General features: G+C 37.5%; 1 protein-coding gene across 6 annotated transcripts in view; it reads right to left on the reverse strand.

Annotated features, from left to right (window-relative positions):
- Nucleotides 1–513: 513 nt before the first annotated feature.
- Nucleotides 514–19,150, reverse strand: part of LOC124551354 (echinoderm microtubule-associated protein-like 2) — a 666,787-nt gene continuing 648,150 nt past the window's right edge. For 3 of the 6 annotated variants that reach the window (XM_047126385.1, XM_047126388.1, XM_047126384.1), the window contains 4 exons: nt 13,836–13,880; nt 11,660–11,747; nt 3,793–4,019; nt 514–1,573 (listed from right to left, as the gene is read on the reverse strand). In XM_047126385.1, coding sequence (XP_046982341.1) covers nt 1,448–1,573; nt 3,793–4,019; nt 11,660–11,747; nt 13,836–13,880 — 486 coding nt within the window. In that variant the 3' untranslated portion in view covers nt 514–1,447. The remainder of the gene's footprint in view (nt 1,574–3,792; nt 4,020–11,659; nt 11,748–13,835; nt 13,881–19,150) is intronic. The other 3 variants (XM_047126387.1, XM_047126386.1, XM_047126389.1) reach the window with 3 other exon arrangements.

The raw sequence follows: 19,150 nt of genomic DNA on the forward strand, positions 1-19,150 counted from the left end.
CAGTGAAGCTCGATTTGATTTTGTAGCAGCTTCCTAATGTGGTTGTGTAACGACAGTAGGCCTTCTCCATCTCTCACAATTTTGCTTGGACCATACAGGTCTAAAAGCATATTGTATGATGCTTTTGATTTTTGCACATTGATGCTTAAAATTACCAGTGCTGCAGATGAAATTTGTATATTGACCTGTCAGGTAATACGAAATCTGTCTCTGTCACTCTTACTAAACAAAGATCTTCCTACCTTCCTTTGTATTCCTATTTACAGCCACATTTAGTAATGGCCTTATGATCACTGAATCCCTGTTCTACAATGAGTCAAAATATTTGGGTCTATTTGTCACCAGCAGGTCTAAGATGATGATGTCTGACAGTGCTCATTTCAGTCCAAAAAAAAGTTTATACAGAAGTGATTAATACAAGGACAGTGCTCACATGCTACTTACAAACCAGTGGGAAAGCGAAATTGATTAAACATTCATACTTTTTGCTGTTAAATTTCATGTGTATTAGTAAAACAATACAATGGACATATGAACAGTCTAGTTCATTAACAGTGGCTTTATGGACATTTTACTGTACAGTACTACATTAATTAATAAATTATTAAGTTTAGCACAATACATCATAAACTCAGTGTAATATACTGTACAAAATTTCAACATAATTGTAGTGTATATTCACAAACTTAGCACAGTTTTAATGCATTTGCAGCTGCACAGCAGTTAAGAATTGCAGAAGGCACATCATTTTCCAATTATGCATAGCAGAAATACTCTTTCTTACTCAAGCATAAATGATATACATCTGTTGCTGGTGCCAACAGCTTTCTACTTTGTCCTCACCAGTAAAATGGAGTAAAAAAAAAAAATGCAAGATCTAGTTTCTTATCAAGTATTTGAAGACAGCTCTTAATGTTCTACTATAATCTGCAGACAAACATTTCCAAAAGGCCTATGAGCCAATAAATAATAGGCATATTTTGTTATCCCTGAGAGGAAGAGAAAGAGCACTTGTTTCATAATATCCCAGGTAGAGGACCTCTGAACCTGAGTCAGACAATCTGTAAAATGCACAAAAAATAACACCTAATCAAAACTTCCAATTATTACAATATTCTGATAACTTTACAGAAAAATCTGTTGCATTGCAACTGATGGTTAACTGAAATTTCCATTCTATCAACTGTCCCAGCAGAATGTGATTATATTCTAGTAGACACACCTTAAAAAATTCCAAATATCAGATTCTCAAGCACTTACTGACAGAATACATCCGAACTATTATAATCGCACATTTTATCCACTGACACAGTGCCTGTAGCTCCTTTTTATAAAAAAATAAACACACAATCACCTGTCTGTTACAATGGGAAGAACACGTCTTTTTTTGCATTCCGTTCACTATGGGAATAAATAATTCACTGACAGTGTGACTTCATCAGCTGAATCAGACCAGTGCCCACTGCATGACACTCGTGTCACGCCCACCTGTCGAGATGAGTCGCGAGTCGTCGTGCAGGAATGCCACAGATGTCACGTGGCTGCTGTGACCGCCGTAAATGTGGCAAAGTGACTAAAAGAAAAATTTACATATTCAGTAAGAACTGCATGAAAAATTGGGAAAAATCATGTCATGGTGTATGGAAAAGAAGAGGAGCAGAGAGGGGAAAGACTGGTGGTTGCATTGGCAGAGAGCGAGCACGAAGGTGAGGGGACATGAACTGGGAAAGTTAATTTCAACCTGGGCTTTCCACCGGGTAACTAGGGGAAAAATAGATGGTACATTTAAGAAAATTAAAGAGACTTTTGGAGAAAGAAGCAGCTGTATGAATAACAAAATCTAATGCCAGCTAGTGCTAAGTAAAGAAGTGCTAAGCAGTGTAACAGTTATGGTATAGTTCTCAAATGCAAAAGATTGTAGGTCCCAATCTTCTCTGGTCGTATGAATTTTTTTATTTTTAGATCTTTATCAAATCGACCTATCATTATGTTTATTAAATGATTTGATTTAAATGTATTTTTTTAATTTTATGTTCACATGTTACACCGGATTAATGATGATGTTAACTTTTTCATTTGCTCTCACTTTCCTTCCAATCATTTTTTTTCCACTAGAAATCTTTTACATACTGTCATTTATTAATTTCAATATAACGTCTTCTATTTTATCATCTTATATTTTCGTCCATGTTATTGCATTTATTATTTCTTTTCTGCATTTTGCTTGAATTTTGTTTCACTAACAATCTCTTCTTCTGTTTAAATCTTTATCTCCATTACCTTGTCCATAGTGCAATAAGAATTTATGTTTTAAATGTTTGTATGATGATTACCGCCGGCCAGTGTGGCTGAGCAGTTCTAGGCACTACAGTCTGGAACCGCGAGACCGCTACGGTCACAGGTTCGAATCCTGCCTCGGGCATGGATGTGTGTGGTGTCCTTAGGTTAGTTAGGTTTAAGTAGTTCTAAGTTCTAGGGGACTGATGACCTCAGCAGTTAAGTCCCATAGTGCTCAGAGCCATATGAACCATATGATGATTACCACCCAAAAAGTGTACACCTTATGGCAAAAAAGACACCACTGCACAGTCAATATAAATAGATATTTTGTCTTTTGTTTTTTAATCAATGGCATTTTAAAATGTTTAAAATATTGCGATAGGTAACTAAAAATAATGAAAAATCACATGCACAAATATTTCAAATGAAAAAGAATGACAAAGTTAAAATAAGGGCAAATGAAATAGTTAATGCAATGATTAATATGACATGGCAACCAATAAACTGCATAAAAATAATAAAGTTATTTCAATATGGATTTAAAAATAATTTTTAATGCACCTGACAAGATTTGAACCCACAACCTTTTGCATGTGAGGACTGTATGTTAACCATTACACTACCCAAGTAGTCTGTATATAATTACTATTTTAAAGTTGTAGAGTGTAATGCAAAAATCAAAAAAAATTTTCCATCAGTTACTTGCAAATGAGGATCCACCAGTGTGAATGGCTGTAGGGTGTAATACTGTACAGATGGTTTCAGAAAATCAATCCAACCACTGGGGACCTCTCCTTGTTATAAGATAATGGTTAAAGAGAGTTAAACAAAAGTTATATTTGTAAGATTCAGAGAAAGCCTTTGACAATGCTGACCGGTATACACATTTTCAAATTATAGTAGCTACAGAGAACAAAAAGTTATTCACAGATTGTACAGAAAACAGACTGCAGTTATGAGTCTAAGGACATGGAAGGGAAGCAGTAATTGAGATGGAAGGGGACAGGTTGGTAGCCGATTCCCGATGTTACTGAATCTGTACACCGAGTGAACAATAAAGGAAACCCAAGGAGAAATTCAGAATGGGAATTGAAGTTCAGGGATAAAAAATTACAGTGAGGAGGTGACATTGCATTTCTGCCAGAGATGGCAAAAGAAGTGGAAGATCAGTTGAACAGAATGAATAGTATAATGAAAAGAAGTTATAAGATGAATATCAACAAAATATGCCCATGATCATAGACAGGAGGATACATGAAAAGGAAGGACAATCATCAGTCTAGCAGGAGGTACTGAGGATTTAAGAGGAGAAAGTATGGAGAACTTGTGGGGCTTGAAGGGAAAAAAAGGAGTACATGAAGGTAATACTAGTGATCCTACAGAGGCTAGAACAAAAGAAGACCAATATGGCAACATAAAAAAAACAATACCATAACAAACTCACACCTCTCTCTCTCTCTCTCTCTCTCTCTCTCTCTCTCTCACTCACACAAACAAACACAAGATTCATACCTTAGGCTGTGAGGCAGGGAATGTGTACAGCTTGACTTTGCCAAAATCATCAGCCGTGGCGAGCAGCGGAGCCTCGTGGGCTCGACAGCAGCCATTTACGTCCGTGCCGTCAGCGCCCTCCGGCCAGATGCCGACTGTGTCGAAAGTGATGGTGCAGTTGGTTGTTGCCCACGCAATGTCTCTCATCGAAGAGGACTGCTGTATCTGCCTACACAGACCGGCATTCCCTGTAGGCAGAGGGAGAACAGTGTAGTAACAGAACAATGCTTCTGAAGAAATGAGAGACATGAATGAAAGGAAAGATCACAACAAATACTTCATGATAATTATTCAAAATTAAATCATGAGAAAGACATTCTATTCAAGTACAAAAATTCAACTGCCAGATTTTGAACAGTTTTCATTACTGACTTGCTGAAGACCCTGAAACAATATTTTGCAAATGACAAGTAAAAATGTAGTTTACTGAGGAAAAAAAATGCGCAGCTTGATACATTAAATTTTGGCCAGAGCCAGCACTTCTTTCCTCTTAAGTTAGATGAAGCAAATCATAGTTTCAAATGCTATGGCATCGGGTAACTCCCATTCAAGATACTGTGAAAGTTTTCTTTCACTTTCATTTGTTTGTAACTAAACTTTCAGGGAATTTCTTTATAAATATATTTTCCGTTGGGTTAATATTGATATCTCGTGCCTGGCCTGAGAACAACCTTTTTTAAGAACTTGTGTGTTATGTACAACCCAAAAGCACAAAAAATTACTATTTTAAGTTCCTTAACAGCAATTCCATTTCATCTTTGATTCTATAGGGCCACTGAAACAGTGCCACACTGTCACAGGACACTGCAATACATTCATCAAAATACAATTTAATAATACTGTTGATACTTCACAGTGTTTCAATTGAGTATATGCCTGTTATTTTCAAGTTACTGGTGGAACACACTAACAGGGCTTAAATCGTGGTGCAACACAGGCACAAAAAATATGAAGAGCAGCAGGAAATAATGGATATACTGAAATAACTCACTTCAGCACCACCACCTAGTAACAGCATGCAAAGAAAATCGATCACCATATCTGCTGTGTATACACTGAGTTGACAAAAGTCAGGGGATTGCAATATGCACAAATACAGTTGGTGCTAGTATCATCTACACAACACGTAAAAGGGCAGTGCACTGGTGGGGCTTTCATTTGACTAAGGTGATTTGTGTGAAAAGGTTTCTGATGTGATTATGGTCACACAACAGGCATTAACTGACAGAATGGTAATTGCAGCTAGATGCACGGGACATTCCACTTCGGAAATCTTAAGGGAATTCAATATTCCAATATTCGAGAGTGTCAAGAGTGTGCTGAGAATATTAAATTTCAGACATTACTCTCACCACAGACAACGCAGTGTCCGACAGCCTTCACTTAATAATGGACAGCAGTGGCGTTTGTGTATAGCTGTCAGTGCTAACAGACAAGCAGTACTGTTTGAAATAACTGCAGAAATCAATGTGGGATGTACAACGATTGCGTAAGTCAGGACAGTATGGCAAAATTTGGTGTTAATAGGCTGTGGCAGCAACCTATGCAAGTGCCTTTTCTGACAGCAGAATGTTGCTTGTAGTGCCTTCCTGGGCTCGTGACCATGTCGGTTGGCCCCTAGATGACTGGAAATCGTGGCCTGGTCAGATGAGTCCTGAATTTTATTGGTAAGAACTGATGGCAGAGTTCAAGAGGGGTGCAGACCACATGAAACCATGGACTCAAGTTGTCAACAAGGCACTGTGCAAGCTGATTTGGGCTGTGTTTACATGGAATGGACTGTGCCCTCTGGTCCGACAGAACCAACCGGTGACTGGAAATGGTCATATCTGGCTACTTTGAGACCTTTTGCTGCCACCCAAACAATAACTGAATTTTTATGGATGATAGTGTTCAGTGTTCAGTGTCATCATGCCACAATTTTTTGTGATTGCTTTGAAGAACATTGTGAACAATTCAAGCGAATGGTTTGGCCACCCATATTGTCCAACATGGGACATCATCGAGAGGGCAGTTCGTGCACAAAATACCGCACCGGCATCACTTTCACAATTACAGATGGCTATAGTGCAGCATGCCTCTGCATTTCTGCAGGGGCCTCAGAGGCTTGTCGAGTCCATGCCAAGTCAAGTTGCTATACTCTGGGCAAATGAAGATCTGACATGATATTAGAATGTATTCCATGATTTTTGTCACCTCACTGTGAAGGCATGAAGCAGTCGACTTTCTGTCCTTTTTGTCACATCAGTGTGAATATTCAAAATGAGTTTAACAGAGTTAGTACCAGATCCTGTATCTTGTCAAGATACTTGCATTATGATTTAAGCAGATGTCATCAGTTTCTTTAATAAGGGAAAGCAGTAGCAAGGACCTCATTTTTATGTAACCCTCCATCTCGTACAAAGATACTGCTTGGTAAACCTCGACTTTCGCAAGTCACTATCACAGTGTATGCTGTCCTCTCTACCCTTACTGTAGAGTTAAGACCGCTAAATGTAGCATTACTCACACTGGTGCAGAAATCTTAGAAGTACCTCACAGTAAAGCAACAAGATTGTCCTGGGGAGCCAAAATCCGTGAAAAAGGCTCAAAATTGCATTTAATATAATTGTTTTTAAGAAGTCTGCCAATCTTCAAATAAAGACTGCCAAAATAATGCAGGATGATTATTATTCTCATGAAGAGAATCTGTCAGGTACGTATGCTATCAGAATCACGCATATCTTATGGCATACCATCTGTTCATAATGGGCATACCATCTGTTCATAATGCTAAATACTTCATTGTAATTCTTTGCCATTCACTTAGTCATTCATCACATCCTGTATATATTATGGAGCAGGAGAACTTTAAGGATGTGGAACATGTCAAGAAATACATTAAAAAAAAGAGAGAAGCAAGTCATAGGAACACAATCTATTCGCAGTATTAACAAATTATTACTACACTGTTTGTTAAACTGTGCCGTCAGAGTTACCTGAAGTCACAACCCTTGGGTCCCCACATGGTGACCTCTTCCAAAACATTGGAAGAATGAGACCTCCCACTAGGTTGCCACTATATTTGCCAACAATTTTCATCTGGGGTAGTGCTGAACTGTGATTCATCACTGAACACATGCCATTCATCAGAAGTCCATGCATCTAAGTCATGGTATCATTCCAAACTCAGTCATTTGTGATTACATTAGATTCAGGTTTCGTTCCATAGACTCAAAAAATGAGATTATTCTCATGGGTGTGGAACATCTTGGAAAGTATAACATAAGAAACCTAAAACATTTGAATATAATATTTACTAACCTGATCATTTGTCATGAGATTGTCAAACTAGGTGAATACAATACAGTAAACTGGAACAGCTAATATTTACAGAATTGGTACGCTATCAGAATGAATCATTGTTATGCACTATTAATAAATTTATCATACACAAAATACCTAATCTTGACTGTTGTGACAAAGTGCTGTCAACACTGAAATCTAACAGACATTTTTACTTAAGCTGGCCTAACAGTCTCTGTTAAGATATTCATCTATAGAGTAGGAGTTGTCTATCAAAAAGTCTTTCAAACCCTGGTTAAACTGTGTTTTATCTGAAACCAAGTTTTTAATGGTTGCTGCCAATTTATTGAAAATGTGTGTTCCTGAATATTGAACCCCTTTTTGGACCAAGGTAAGTGATTTTAGGTCTTTATGTACATTTTTCTTATTCCTAGTATTGATACTATGTATTGAGCTATTGGTTGGAAATAGAGATATGTTACTTGCAACAAATTTCATTAAGGAAAAAATGTACTGAGAAGCAGTGCTTAGAATACAAAGTTCCTTGAACAGGTTTCTACATGACACTCTTGAATTTACACCACAAACAATTCTTAGTATACGCTTTTGCACACTAAAAATATGATTTAATAGAATGAAAGTTAGCAAAGTATGCAAGTTTTTTTATATTTCTATCTCCTACATTTGACATCATTCTCATTGCAAATACAGACTTGGTTATGCACTTAAGCAATTCTTGGTATGCCTTTCCAAACTGAATTTATTATCGAGCTGTAATCTGAGAAATTCAACACTGTCAACCTCTTCAATCTGCATGTCTTATATGTTATACACATGCTGAAAGGAAATCTCTCACAGGTTCTGAACTGCATATAGTGGGTCTTTTCAAAGTTTAATTACAGTGAATTAGCTTTAAACCATTTATTAATGTCTGTGAAAATTTAATTAGCAGTTATTTCTAAATCTGTACTTTACTTTCTACTTATTGCAATGTTTGTAACACATGCAAACATCTGGCATGTAACAGACGAGAGGTCATTAATGTACACAAGAAAAAGCAATGGACCCAAGATGAAACCTTGAGGAACACCACATGTAACTAATTCCAAATCATATAAAGACTGACTGCTTACTGCACAGGTATTTCTCAACGACACCCTCTGCTTCCTGTTAGAGAGAACTCAACCCATTTCGCAGCACTGCCAGTGACACTGTAATATTCTAATTTACTTAACAGAAAGGTGTGGTTCACACAGTCAAGGCTTTTGACATGTCACAGCCACTAACTTATTATCTAATGAATTAAATTGTGGTGTTAACAGCAGCCTACACATTGGATAGTAATTCCATAGCCTGGCTGCTACTAATTTCTGAACCAATGGTGCACACTGACACGGAACATTGCAGTTGGTCCATTACTTGCATGGATGTGTGTGATGCACAGAACAGCTACCCCTCTTGTGCTGATCATAAGTTGTCGACCAGAACATCAACGAAGAGTATGCCCACACCCACTTTCCCGTACAGGTCAATATTAGGCCACTTTCACATCAGAATGCTCCACAGATCTTGATACTGCACAACTCAATCAGAAGACCCTTTCAAACTCTGTCAGGTGCTGATAACACTGCCTCACATGATAACCCACAATGTCTGTACTCTTCACAGTAATCACTCAACACCTGATGCTGTTTGTGCCCCTCATGTACACTTCCAGACCTGGTAAAGACACTAAAAATGAACAAAAATAATGCACTCTGGTGTCTGTTCTACTTCTCACAGAGAATTGTAACCAATTATTTAGATTCCCACTGATTGTGTGAACAAGTGCATAGTTACATTAACCTATGACCACACCTTCTGAGTGTTCAACTTTTTGTCAGGCAGTGTATATTAAGTAGCAGCTGTTAATCTTCTATGATATGATGACATATTTATACTATGAACTGCTACTTGCCATGCAGGTGCACAATTAATACTGTTATTTGTCATGTATTCAATAGGAATTTTCAATCCCTGCTCCTAAATATCAAAATAATTTGCAAGGATGCTTATCAGACGTGTTCTTAATTTTCTTTTCAGTTAGTCAGGATTCCCAATCTCTTATTTATGTCAGATGTGAACTTGGTGAATATCTTTATATCAGAGCATATAACCATCCTGGGCAAGAAGACAGTATCGATGTGAAAATTATTTTTGTGTGAATCAAAAACATAAATACTGCATAAAAGAGAAATAATAATATTAGGGGCAGTCAAATGAAGAGGCGGCAGAGGGGAAAAAGTTCATAAACCATTCCTTATTTAAAAAGTAAACACCATCAATGATAATATATTTATTCCAGTGTTAAACATGGCAGCTATACCTCCATGGAAAAATGTTTTCAATTGCCTATGGAATCACGGTTGTACCCAGGCATGCATCTCTTCATTCAAAGCAAATTGACAGCAACAAATGTCTATTTCAGTGTACCAAAAATACGGAATTCGCATGGGGAGAAATCGGGACTGTATGGAGGGTGTGTAAGAACTCTCTCACATGTTGAGAAGTCTGATTCGAACACACTGTAGAAGTTTCACAGGAAAGCCCTTAAAAATCCTCCATACAGTCCTGATCTGCCCCTATTCGATTTCCATATTTTTGGAGTTCAGAAAAAAGAAATTTGTGGCTGTCAATTTACTTCAGACAAGGAGGTGGATGGCTGGGTACAGTCATAGTTCTGTAACCTGCTGCAAACTCTTTTCTGTGAAGGCACTGTCCATATTGTTTCACAATGGGATAAATGTATTAACAGTTATGGCAATTACTTTTGAAATAATAAACACTTTACTTACAGAAAATGGAATTACAGAATAAAAAAAAAAAAATCGGAATAGTAAGAGCAACATTAAATGCACCACAGAAATTAAGGAAGATATAAGAGAACTCCAAATTACAGTAGATTGCTTAGAAAACTAAATGGAGGAAACCAAAACGCTGCAAGACATGCATGTTGGACTAGAGATTAAGATCAATGAAAGGACTACAGGAAAAACAATCTCAGATGGAGAAAGAAAGAAAATAACTGAAAGAATGAAGAAATATTGGGCAGTCAGAAGAGCAAAACACCTTTTATATAACATACTGCAATAATCCTTCAATAGCCAATGAATTACTGAATTATCTTATTGAATTATTATTGGACTGAATTTTATTATTGAATAACATCACCTCTTTGTATGATTGAGCAAAGTGATCAATAAAGGTCATTAAATAAATTATGTTGCTGCAACACAAATTAATCTTTTAAAAGAAATAGGCCACAGAACCTGCTTAAGAGTCTCTACAGATGAAAAATTTTGAACAAGTCTTAAAAATACACAAAAATTTCTGAATACAGATATTGGCCAAATAGAGAAGGTTAAAGAAATTAAATATTTTGAGGCGATAATCCAAGAAAACGGTTTGGAAACAGCTGCTATAGAAGAAGAGATACATAAAATGGGAAGGGCATGTGGTGCAACTGAAGACTTACAACAAAATAATGCCTGTCTAAAAATGCAAAGATAAGGCCTTACCATACAGTAGTGAAACCAGAATTCTATATGCAAGTACATGTCTAGCATTACACTACATTTTAGATACATTAGAAACACTACAAAGACAAATCATTAGGAACATATTAGACTCTTGAAAACCTATGGAAGACTGGAAGTTATGAAGTAACAAGGAAATTTATTAAAATGTATCAAAGTTATGAGAAAAAGAAGACCAGTATCTCTTGGACATTTATATATAATGGAAGCCAGTAGATTAACCAAAACGTCTTCAAATGTTCATGCAGTAAGAAGCCAACAAGTTGGATCCACAAAGTAAAAAAGAACGTAGAAAAAATAATATAAAAGCTGAAGAAACAATGGACAAAAGTGTTCAGGGAAAAGTACTGAATATGAAAGGATTCCAGGGTACGAGAGTGAAAAAGGCCAGTATGAAGTGGCCAAGGGACAGGAAGAAAAAACAGAACATGTGAAAGTGTACTGAAGAAAAGGAAACCACAAAAAAACAAGAAATTGAAATGGTCAAGTGACCTGAGAATATAATAATAATAATAATAATAATATCAGCAATAGAGTTTTGATAAATACTTTGCTGTTTCTTTTTACATTCATCTCTGTTTTGGATCTCTCAATCACGATTGGGAAAGTCATTTTCCCCTGCTTACTTAAACACTGAATTTAAAAAATTCTTTAGTTTTTAGAGTTAACATTTCAGCTGTGTGGAGCATTACTCAAAGTATACTATTGTAGCCTTTCAAAAGAAGCTGCCCTCCTATTTCCTTCAAGTTCTCCAGGATTCTTAAGAAAGACTATGATCCTTTTTGACAACTGTAGGCTTGAATCATTATCTTCCTAAAAACAGTTCATCTCTGTGAGCACACTAACAAAGAGTTATTAATTTTAACAAGGACTTAGCTGTAATAGTTTGGGTATTGTAGGCTACATGGTAATATTACCAAGTGCTGCGAACTACCATATGTAACAAGAGATGTAAATATGAAACTTACAGTATAAGAGTTCATAGTCTCCTGAGTTACTCCTGATGTGCTGGCTGTCTTCTGACCAGTCCAGGTGTGTGATGTAGCTTGAGTGGCCCTGAAAATGGAATCACAGTACAACATCTGTCCTGCCGACAAACTACACAGACCCTTAAAAATACAGTTTTCATAGTTTTCATGCAACCCTCCAGGTCATTGCCTCTCACGAAGTCACGAAGCACTCACTGTAACAAGACACATGAAGCAACCAACTTCTACAATGCTCATGCTTCTATATAGTAATGTACAACATCACAACAGGCAACAACAATCTCTCTCTCTCTCTCTCTCTCTCTCTCTCTCTCTCTCTCTCTCTCTCTCTCTCTCTCTCTCCCTCCTCTCTCTCTCTCTCTCCAGGCATGTGCTCTTAAACGGCAAGAGTTGAAGCAGTTTAGGGGAGTCCATTTACTCACATACATGAATATGTGACCTGACAATAAGGTCACAGTGGGATAGATGATGTTGCATTGTGCAAAACTTGCTCGATACCAACAGGTGAGAAATGCACTGTTGCAGAGCTACGGCCACAAAATGGCATCCAATCAATGACAAACATGGAAATGCATGTGCAATTACTCCAATTAATACCTGTTGTGTTAAACTGCACAGTTCCTGGTTCAGTAACTCAAGGTAATTGTTTAAGCTGTACAGGCAAATCACGGCACACTTTAAATTCATATATTACAAAGAGCTGCCAAAATATTTGTAAAAGTAAAGAATGAAGTATAATGTTAGGGCAATGTTAGACCACTCTGACCACATACACTTATTTTCCTGAATTTAGAAACAAAATCATATGCTCAGTTGTGTTAGTAAACACATGTACTGGGTTGACAGATCTACGTTATGTTCTTGGGTGTTCAGGTTTGATTCAAACAAGGCCTCGAACACCACTAACAATGTCCAGGGAAGCTGCTCCATAAGTAAAAATGGAAGCATCGATCTGGCTGAACACTGGGAAATGTAAAATATGAATGACATACTCATTCTCTTTCTGGCAGCAAGTCCACAAGTTTTCTAAATATGTAACTAACAGCCACGAGTGACAAAAATGTGAGCCCACCTATGCATATCCTCAAACTGAACATCTGAAAGGTAAGATGCTGTTCCAAACTACGTAATCTTGCATGCTGGTCAACAGTGATGTCAAACAACAATACTGACAACTCAACTGTGAAAGTAATGTTCAAAATAGTACCCCTTTACACTTTTTCATGCTTTAAATTAGTCATTACTATTTGCTGGAAAACAGAATTTGTAAAATTTATCATCACATTTTCATGCCACTATGATCAATTAAAAAATAAAAGCTGATTAGTATAACATAATGGATGTCAGCTGAAACTAACAAGAAATGTTTCACTATCTACATTACTTTCTGAAATAAATACTTCTTCCACACAACACACTAGTGAAGAGATGGAATGTGTACTATGTGAACATTAAAAGAATTCATTTTGTTGACATTTGTTTTTACAGTGGAATCATTTTAAAATTTCTCGCTGTTATAATTTCATAAGCTACAATAAAACTGAAATTACCCACCAAAGCTGCTTTTAATTAGAAAATCATATTACAGTTTTGTTATGCTAGTTTCCTCTGAGAAAAAAAATGTAAACAATACTTTTTAAAATTAAGAGGGGGGGGGGGGATCTTGAGCTAATTATGCATGCCTTACAGCTAACAGTGCAAGTAACATTACTGACATAAGACAATACATGACTCGTATTATCAACATCTAACTCTGGCATAAAAGGTTATTTAACTGCTTGATTTTTTATTTCCATGCAAGAATCATGGCAACATAATTTTTTCTTAAAACGAGCAAAATACAATCCAGAAGGCATACCTGTGCTTTTAAATCAACATAAAATGCTTACAATTTACAATGAAGCTACACACTTAACATACAATGGATTTACAATGAAGACGAATGCAGACTGTACAAAATATTTACAGTAAACACAGGCACAAAATGTACATACACTATAATGGACTGTCACACACACACACACACACACACACACACACACACACACACAAACGACAGCAAAATAAACCCCAGTGCTGTGAAAACAGCTTCAAAATGCAACACGCATCACATGAAACAGTCAGGAGACATGCATATTTAGCAAACAGGACATACCAGCAGGGAAGACAGAGAGCTGGTTCTTCGTTGTCTCCTTTCCGGCTGTCCAAGAAATTCATAAGGGGAGAAAGTGGAAAAAAGCACACATCTGATACACAACATTCTGTGAGATACATAAAGTAAACTACAGAAAAAAAGCTAAAGTGGAAATTGCCAGATTTAAATTAACATTCATCAATACAAAAGACATAAGCAGTATTTGGCAAAATAAAAGGGACACTATATGAGGCATGATTAAAGTAATAAGAAGCATCAAGTGGAAAGACATGACATTGTGCTAGCAACATTTCATCATAGCTCTTCATAAAAATTAATAATACATGAAGTTCAACTGTGCCTCGTGCTGCTGTGCTCACTGACAGTCACAAAGAATTCCTGTCTGTGCCCAGAATGAAACCAGAGAAGCCACCTTCTTAATGGTGGTTTTTTTTTTTTTACTGAAATGAGTTAAGGACTAAAAGCATACACACAGCAACTTGTATGGACGCCCATAGTTGCCACTGTCTCAGAAACGCTGACGAACTGCTTGTATTAGTACAGGTGAGTGCCTGCTACAGAATCTTTGGACAGCTGATTCCCTGGGCAACTGCATGTTGTAAACTGTCAGTGGAAAAGCTGTTTAGCTAGTCAAGGATTAGACAAAGTGTCACTCTTTCTCAAGTCTTACTGGTGAGTCCACATAAAACTGTTTGGAGAGTGTATGCAGTGATAGCAGGTTGGAATAATACTCATGTTACTGTAATCTATATTTGGGAAAAAAACTGGTGTAAATTACTTGCTCAGTATCACATATTTCTGCTCGTAAAAGACCCAACATCCATTGTCGTAGATCTTGATGCTACTCTATCCTGTGCAAGCCCCTTCATCTCTGAACTACTACTGCAACATACATTCATTTGAACCTGCTTCCTGCTACAGTTTTCACTTCTCATATTTCCCTCCATTACCAAAATGATGACTCCTACATGCCTTAGAATGTGCCTTATCCACCACTGTCTTAAGTCGTTAAGTTATGCTGTAAATTTCTTTTTTCCACTATCCGTTTCAGTACCTCCACTGCAGTTAATCTACACATCTAATCTTCAGTATTCTCCCATAGCACCAAATTTCAAAAGCTTCTAGTATCTCCTTGCCTGAATTTTTTTATCATCTACATTTCATTCCTGTACAAGCCTATGCTCCAGGCAAATACCTTCACAAAACGCTTCCCAACATTTCATTTTATATTAGATATTAATAAATTTCTCTTTTTTCAGAAAAGCTCTTTGTGTCACAGTCAGTCTACATTTTATATTCCCCCTATTTTGGCTTATATTGCTGCCAAATACCAAAACTGTTACTTTTAGATCTCATTTCTTAATCAAATACTTCAGCACCACCTGATTTAATTCAACTACATTCCATCACTTACGTTTTACTTTTGTTGATTTCATCTTATAACCTGTTTTCAAGACATCATCCACACATTCAACTGACCTAAATATTTTGCCATCTCTGACAGAATTACAATGCCATCAGCAAAACGTCAAGTCATTTCTTCTCTCTGAGCTTTAAATTCTGGTTCAAAATTTTTCTTGGTTTCCTTTACTGCTTCCTCAATATATAGACTGAACAATATTGGGAAGAGGCTGCAACCTTGTCTCACTTCTTGACTCCTATCTTTTCACATTGCTCTGCAGCTGCTTTATGTGCAAGTGGCAGATAGCCTTCCACTCCCTGTATTTTATTCTTGCTGCTGACAGAATTTCAACTAGTGTATTCTAGACAAATCTACAAATGCTATAAATGTAGGTTTGCCCTTCTTTTATCTTTCTGTCCAGGTCTTGCCTTGCGTGTTCCTACGTTTCCCTGGAACAAAAACTGATCCTCCCTTAGGTCAACCGCCACCAGTTTTTCCATTCTTCTGCAAATAATTCACATCTATTTTGCAACCCTGACTTGTGAAACAGATGATTTGGTCAAATTCACACCTGTCAGCACCTGCCTTCTTTGGAATTTGAATTATTCTTTAAGTCTGAATGTATCCCACCTGGCTCATATACACTGTTCAAAGGCATTAAGTGATCAAGTCCAGTATGTTAAATATGTTTTGATACAGGCTGTACCTCTAGTCTTATCGCATGGCTCGAGATTTTAACTTTCAATGTTGGCAAAACTTAAAAATCATTTGCCATCTATCGGCTGTGTTATGTATTTCAGCATCAGGTGACCCTTCGAAGGAAGTGAGTACTTATGTTCCATTGTTTTCTAGTGAGGTACACAGATGGAAGTTGTCATTTGTGGATGTTGTATTCAACCAAGCGCATGCAATGCGACATTTTAATGCAGTGCAAGTTGAGAGGGCAGTCCATTTGATCCAAAAAGGATTGACTTTTGGTCATGTTGCTGCAACACCTTTTGATGTGTCATCCATAGGTTGTGGACACACTACAAAGAGACAGGTCAGTAAACGAGGTGAGTTGGACAAGGTTGCCAACACATTATGACCCCATGTAAGGATTGATATCTGGCCATCTCTCTGTTGCAGCATCATACAGATACTGCCAGAGCACTGCAAGATGATCTCAGAAGGGCCACTAGAGCCGCTGTGTCTGATCAGACTAATGAACAAGTTATGAGAAAGCACTTACAACCCAGACATCCTATTTGAGTGCCCAACTTGACAAGACATATTGTGGTGACTTCGTCTCTGGCACAATGTGTTATTCACAAATGAGTCCAGATATCATCTGCCACAAGGTGATGGCCAAGCTTGTGTGTGAAGACTGTGGCGAGTGGTGTCTGCCAAATGTTATCCAGCAAATCAACAGTTTCCAAGGTTCTGTGATGATGTGAGGAATCTTCATTGTTGACAGCCATACAGAACTTTTTGTTCACAGTTGCCTTACCCACAGGCAGTACATTGAACAGATCCTGTTCGATGGTGTGACGGCTGCTGCATGTGGTGGTGGTGGTGGTGGTGGTGAATTCCTTCTAATACTATGGCCTATGTGGTGGGAGTGTGCAGGGATGTCTTATGAAGCCTAGACATTGAAGTGGCAGTGAGTCCAAACCTAAATCTATGTGGGACATGCTCGACAGATGTGTTCATGGTAGTCCTGTTCCACCACAGACTCTCCAAGAACCCTCATCGACCATCACTGAACAATGGGAACGGATACCATAGGATGATCTTTGTAGACTTATACGGAATATGCCACACAGGTTTCAGGCAGTGATAAATGCTCACTGAGGGCATGTGCATTGTGGAAGCTCTCAAAGTCCAATGAAAAGCACCCAGGATGACAGGAAGAATGACTGTTTCCATTCTGTTTTCTGTCTGATATTTCAGTTCTTTTTATGGAAACTACAAAGCTTTGTTTTGTATTTTATTTGTGAAAGATAAAAGCATAATTAGGGAACACACACCGTTCTCAATAATTGCTCAATGGAATATGGCAGATACCAAAACTTATTCTTTTGGGAAGTGTATCTCTCTTATGGCAGAAAGAATAATGTGGTCTTGGCTGGCATTTCCATTGATCTCAATAATTCTGGGGAATATCACATACTCCAGCGGACTTGTTTCAATTTAACTTTTTCAGGGCTCTGTCAAATTATTCTCACAGTATCACATGTGTCATATCGTCTTACCTACTAATGCTTCCCTTTCTATAACATTGCCTTTATCTTAATTTTCCTTGTACACTTCTTCTACACATTCTTTCCATATACTGTGAGTAGCGATTCCCGGCAAGGGACTGGGTGTTTTGTGTCCTTCATTATGATTTTCACCATCATTGGCTCAGAAGTTGCCAATATGGCGTCACCTAAAAAGGACTTGCAATATGGTGGCCAAACTCCCCCGAATGGGGCCTCCTGGCCAAGAATGCCATACGATCATTTCATTTCATTCCCCTCCCCCCCCAGCTAGTTAAGTTGTGAACTGCTATACCCTCTATCCTGTAGTTGAAAAATCTCTCTTACACTAATGCCTGGCAACAAGCGACTTACTCATTCTGTGAACAAGAATGGGTACTTCATCGATTCAAAAGTTTTCAAACTATACATACTTTTTTCCCCCACAACATGCATGATCAAGAGTTTCATATTTGCCAGTTGAGGTGAATAAGATTCTAGAACATTTTTATTGAACAACAACAACCTCCTCCTCCTCATTCCTCTTTGTAGGTGTCTGTGAGCCTGTGAGTGGGCAAGGAGGGGGGCAGGAGGGGGGGTTGGCACATGTCCCTTCTTCAATCTGGAAATTGTGTCTTTTCTTTGGTGTGCCAGTGATTTCAGTATGACATTGAACTGCATTCAAGGTGGCTTTACTGAACATTGTCAAAAACTGCAAAAATAGATTTTCTGAACTTCAATTTTTGTCTTCTGCAAGTTGGGTTACAAGTAAACATAATGAGAGCTAACAGTTTCCCAATTACTTCATTGGAATTAATTGAGAAACCATATTGGTGAAGAGGGAGGGAGCTAATGCTACTGGTTTAAATCATGCAATGGTGGCCAGATAAGGTAGCACACAAGGAAAATATGGAAGTTCCATTATTGGGTTACAGCTAACCTGAAAATAAAAACAGCATAGTCAATATATCATCATCTCTGATGTTACTCCATTTTTTGTAACATGAAAGTACACAATACTTGTGTTTCTCCTGGAGACTTTAATGTATGCTATGTCTATGGTCTGACACATTTTATAAACATGCTCTGAACACCGTCCTTGGAACTAATATTTTGTGAAACTGTCAACTGCAATCACCACTTCAAGACAACCCTTTATTTACAATAACATGAATAAGTTGTGGTGGAGAAGGAACAGGGGTCATCTTTTTGGAAATTAAGAATGGATAATGGGCACATACACTGCAGCCACATTTTACAGACATGAGCCCAATGCTTAGCAGCAGAAAAATTTGTTTATTTCTTTCTACTTAGTTTATGTTCCCAACAACTAAGAAACATTGTGGGAAACCCCCCTCCCCCCCAATCTCCACTCTTCCCACATATCTATCTTTGATGCGTACTTTAATCTGTCATTTCGTTACTTTCATCAACACTTTTTTTAAATATCCCCATCATGCCTACTTTACTTCTTTCATAATTCATTTTGTATTTCTAGACCACCACCTTCCATTTCCTACCTCTCCTGTTTTCAGTGCTTTTTCAGTAACCATGATGGATGGAATATCCTTTCCTGTGCCAGTCTGTGACACTATTTCACTATTTTTTACTCATTTATGAAAATATCTGGACATTGCTCCTCCTACCAGATAAGTTATATCCTTCACACACTGTAGACATTTTTAATACAAAGA

Source organism: Schistocerca americana, chromosome 9, assembly GCF_021461395.2.
Source record: "Schistocerca americana isolate TAMUIC-IGC-003095 chromosome 9, iqSchAmer2.1, whole genome shotgun sequence".
Lineage (NCBI taxonomy): Eukaryota > Metazoa > Arthropoda > Insecta > Orthoptera > Acrididae > Schistocerca > Schistocerca americana.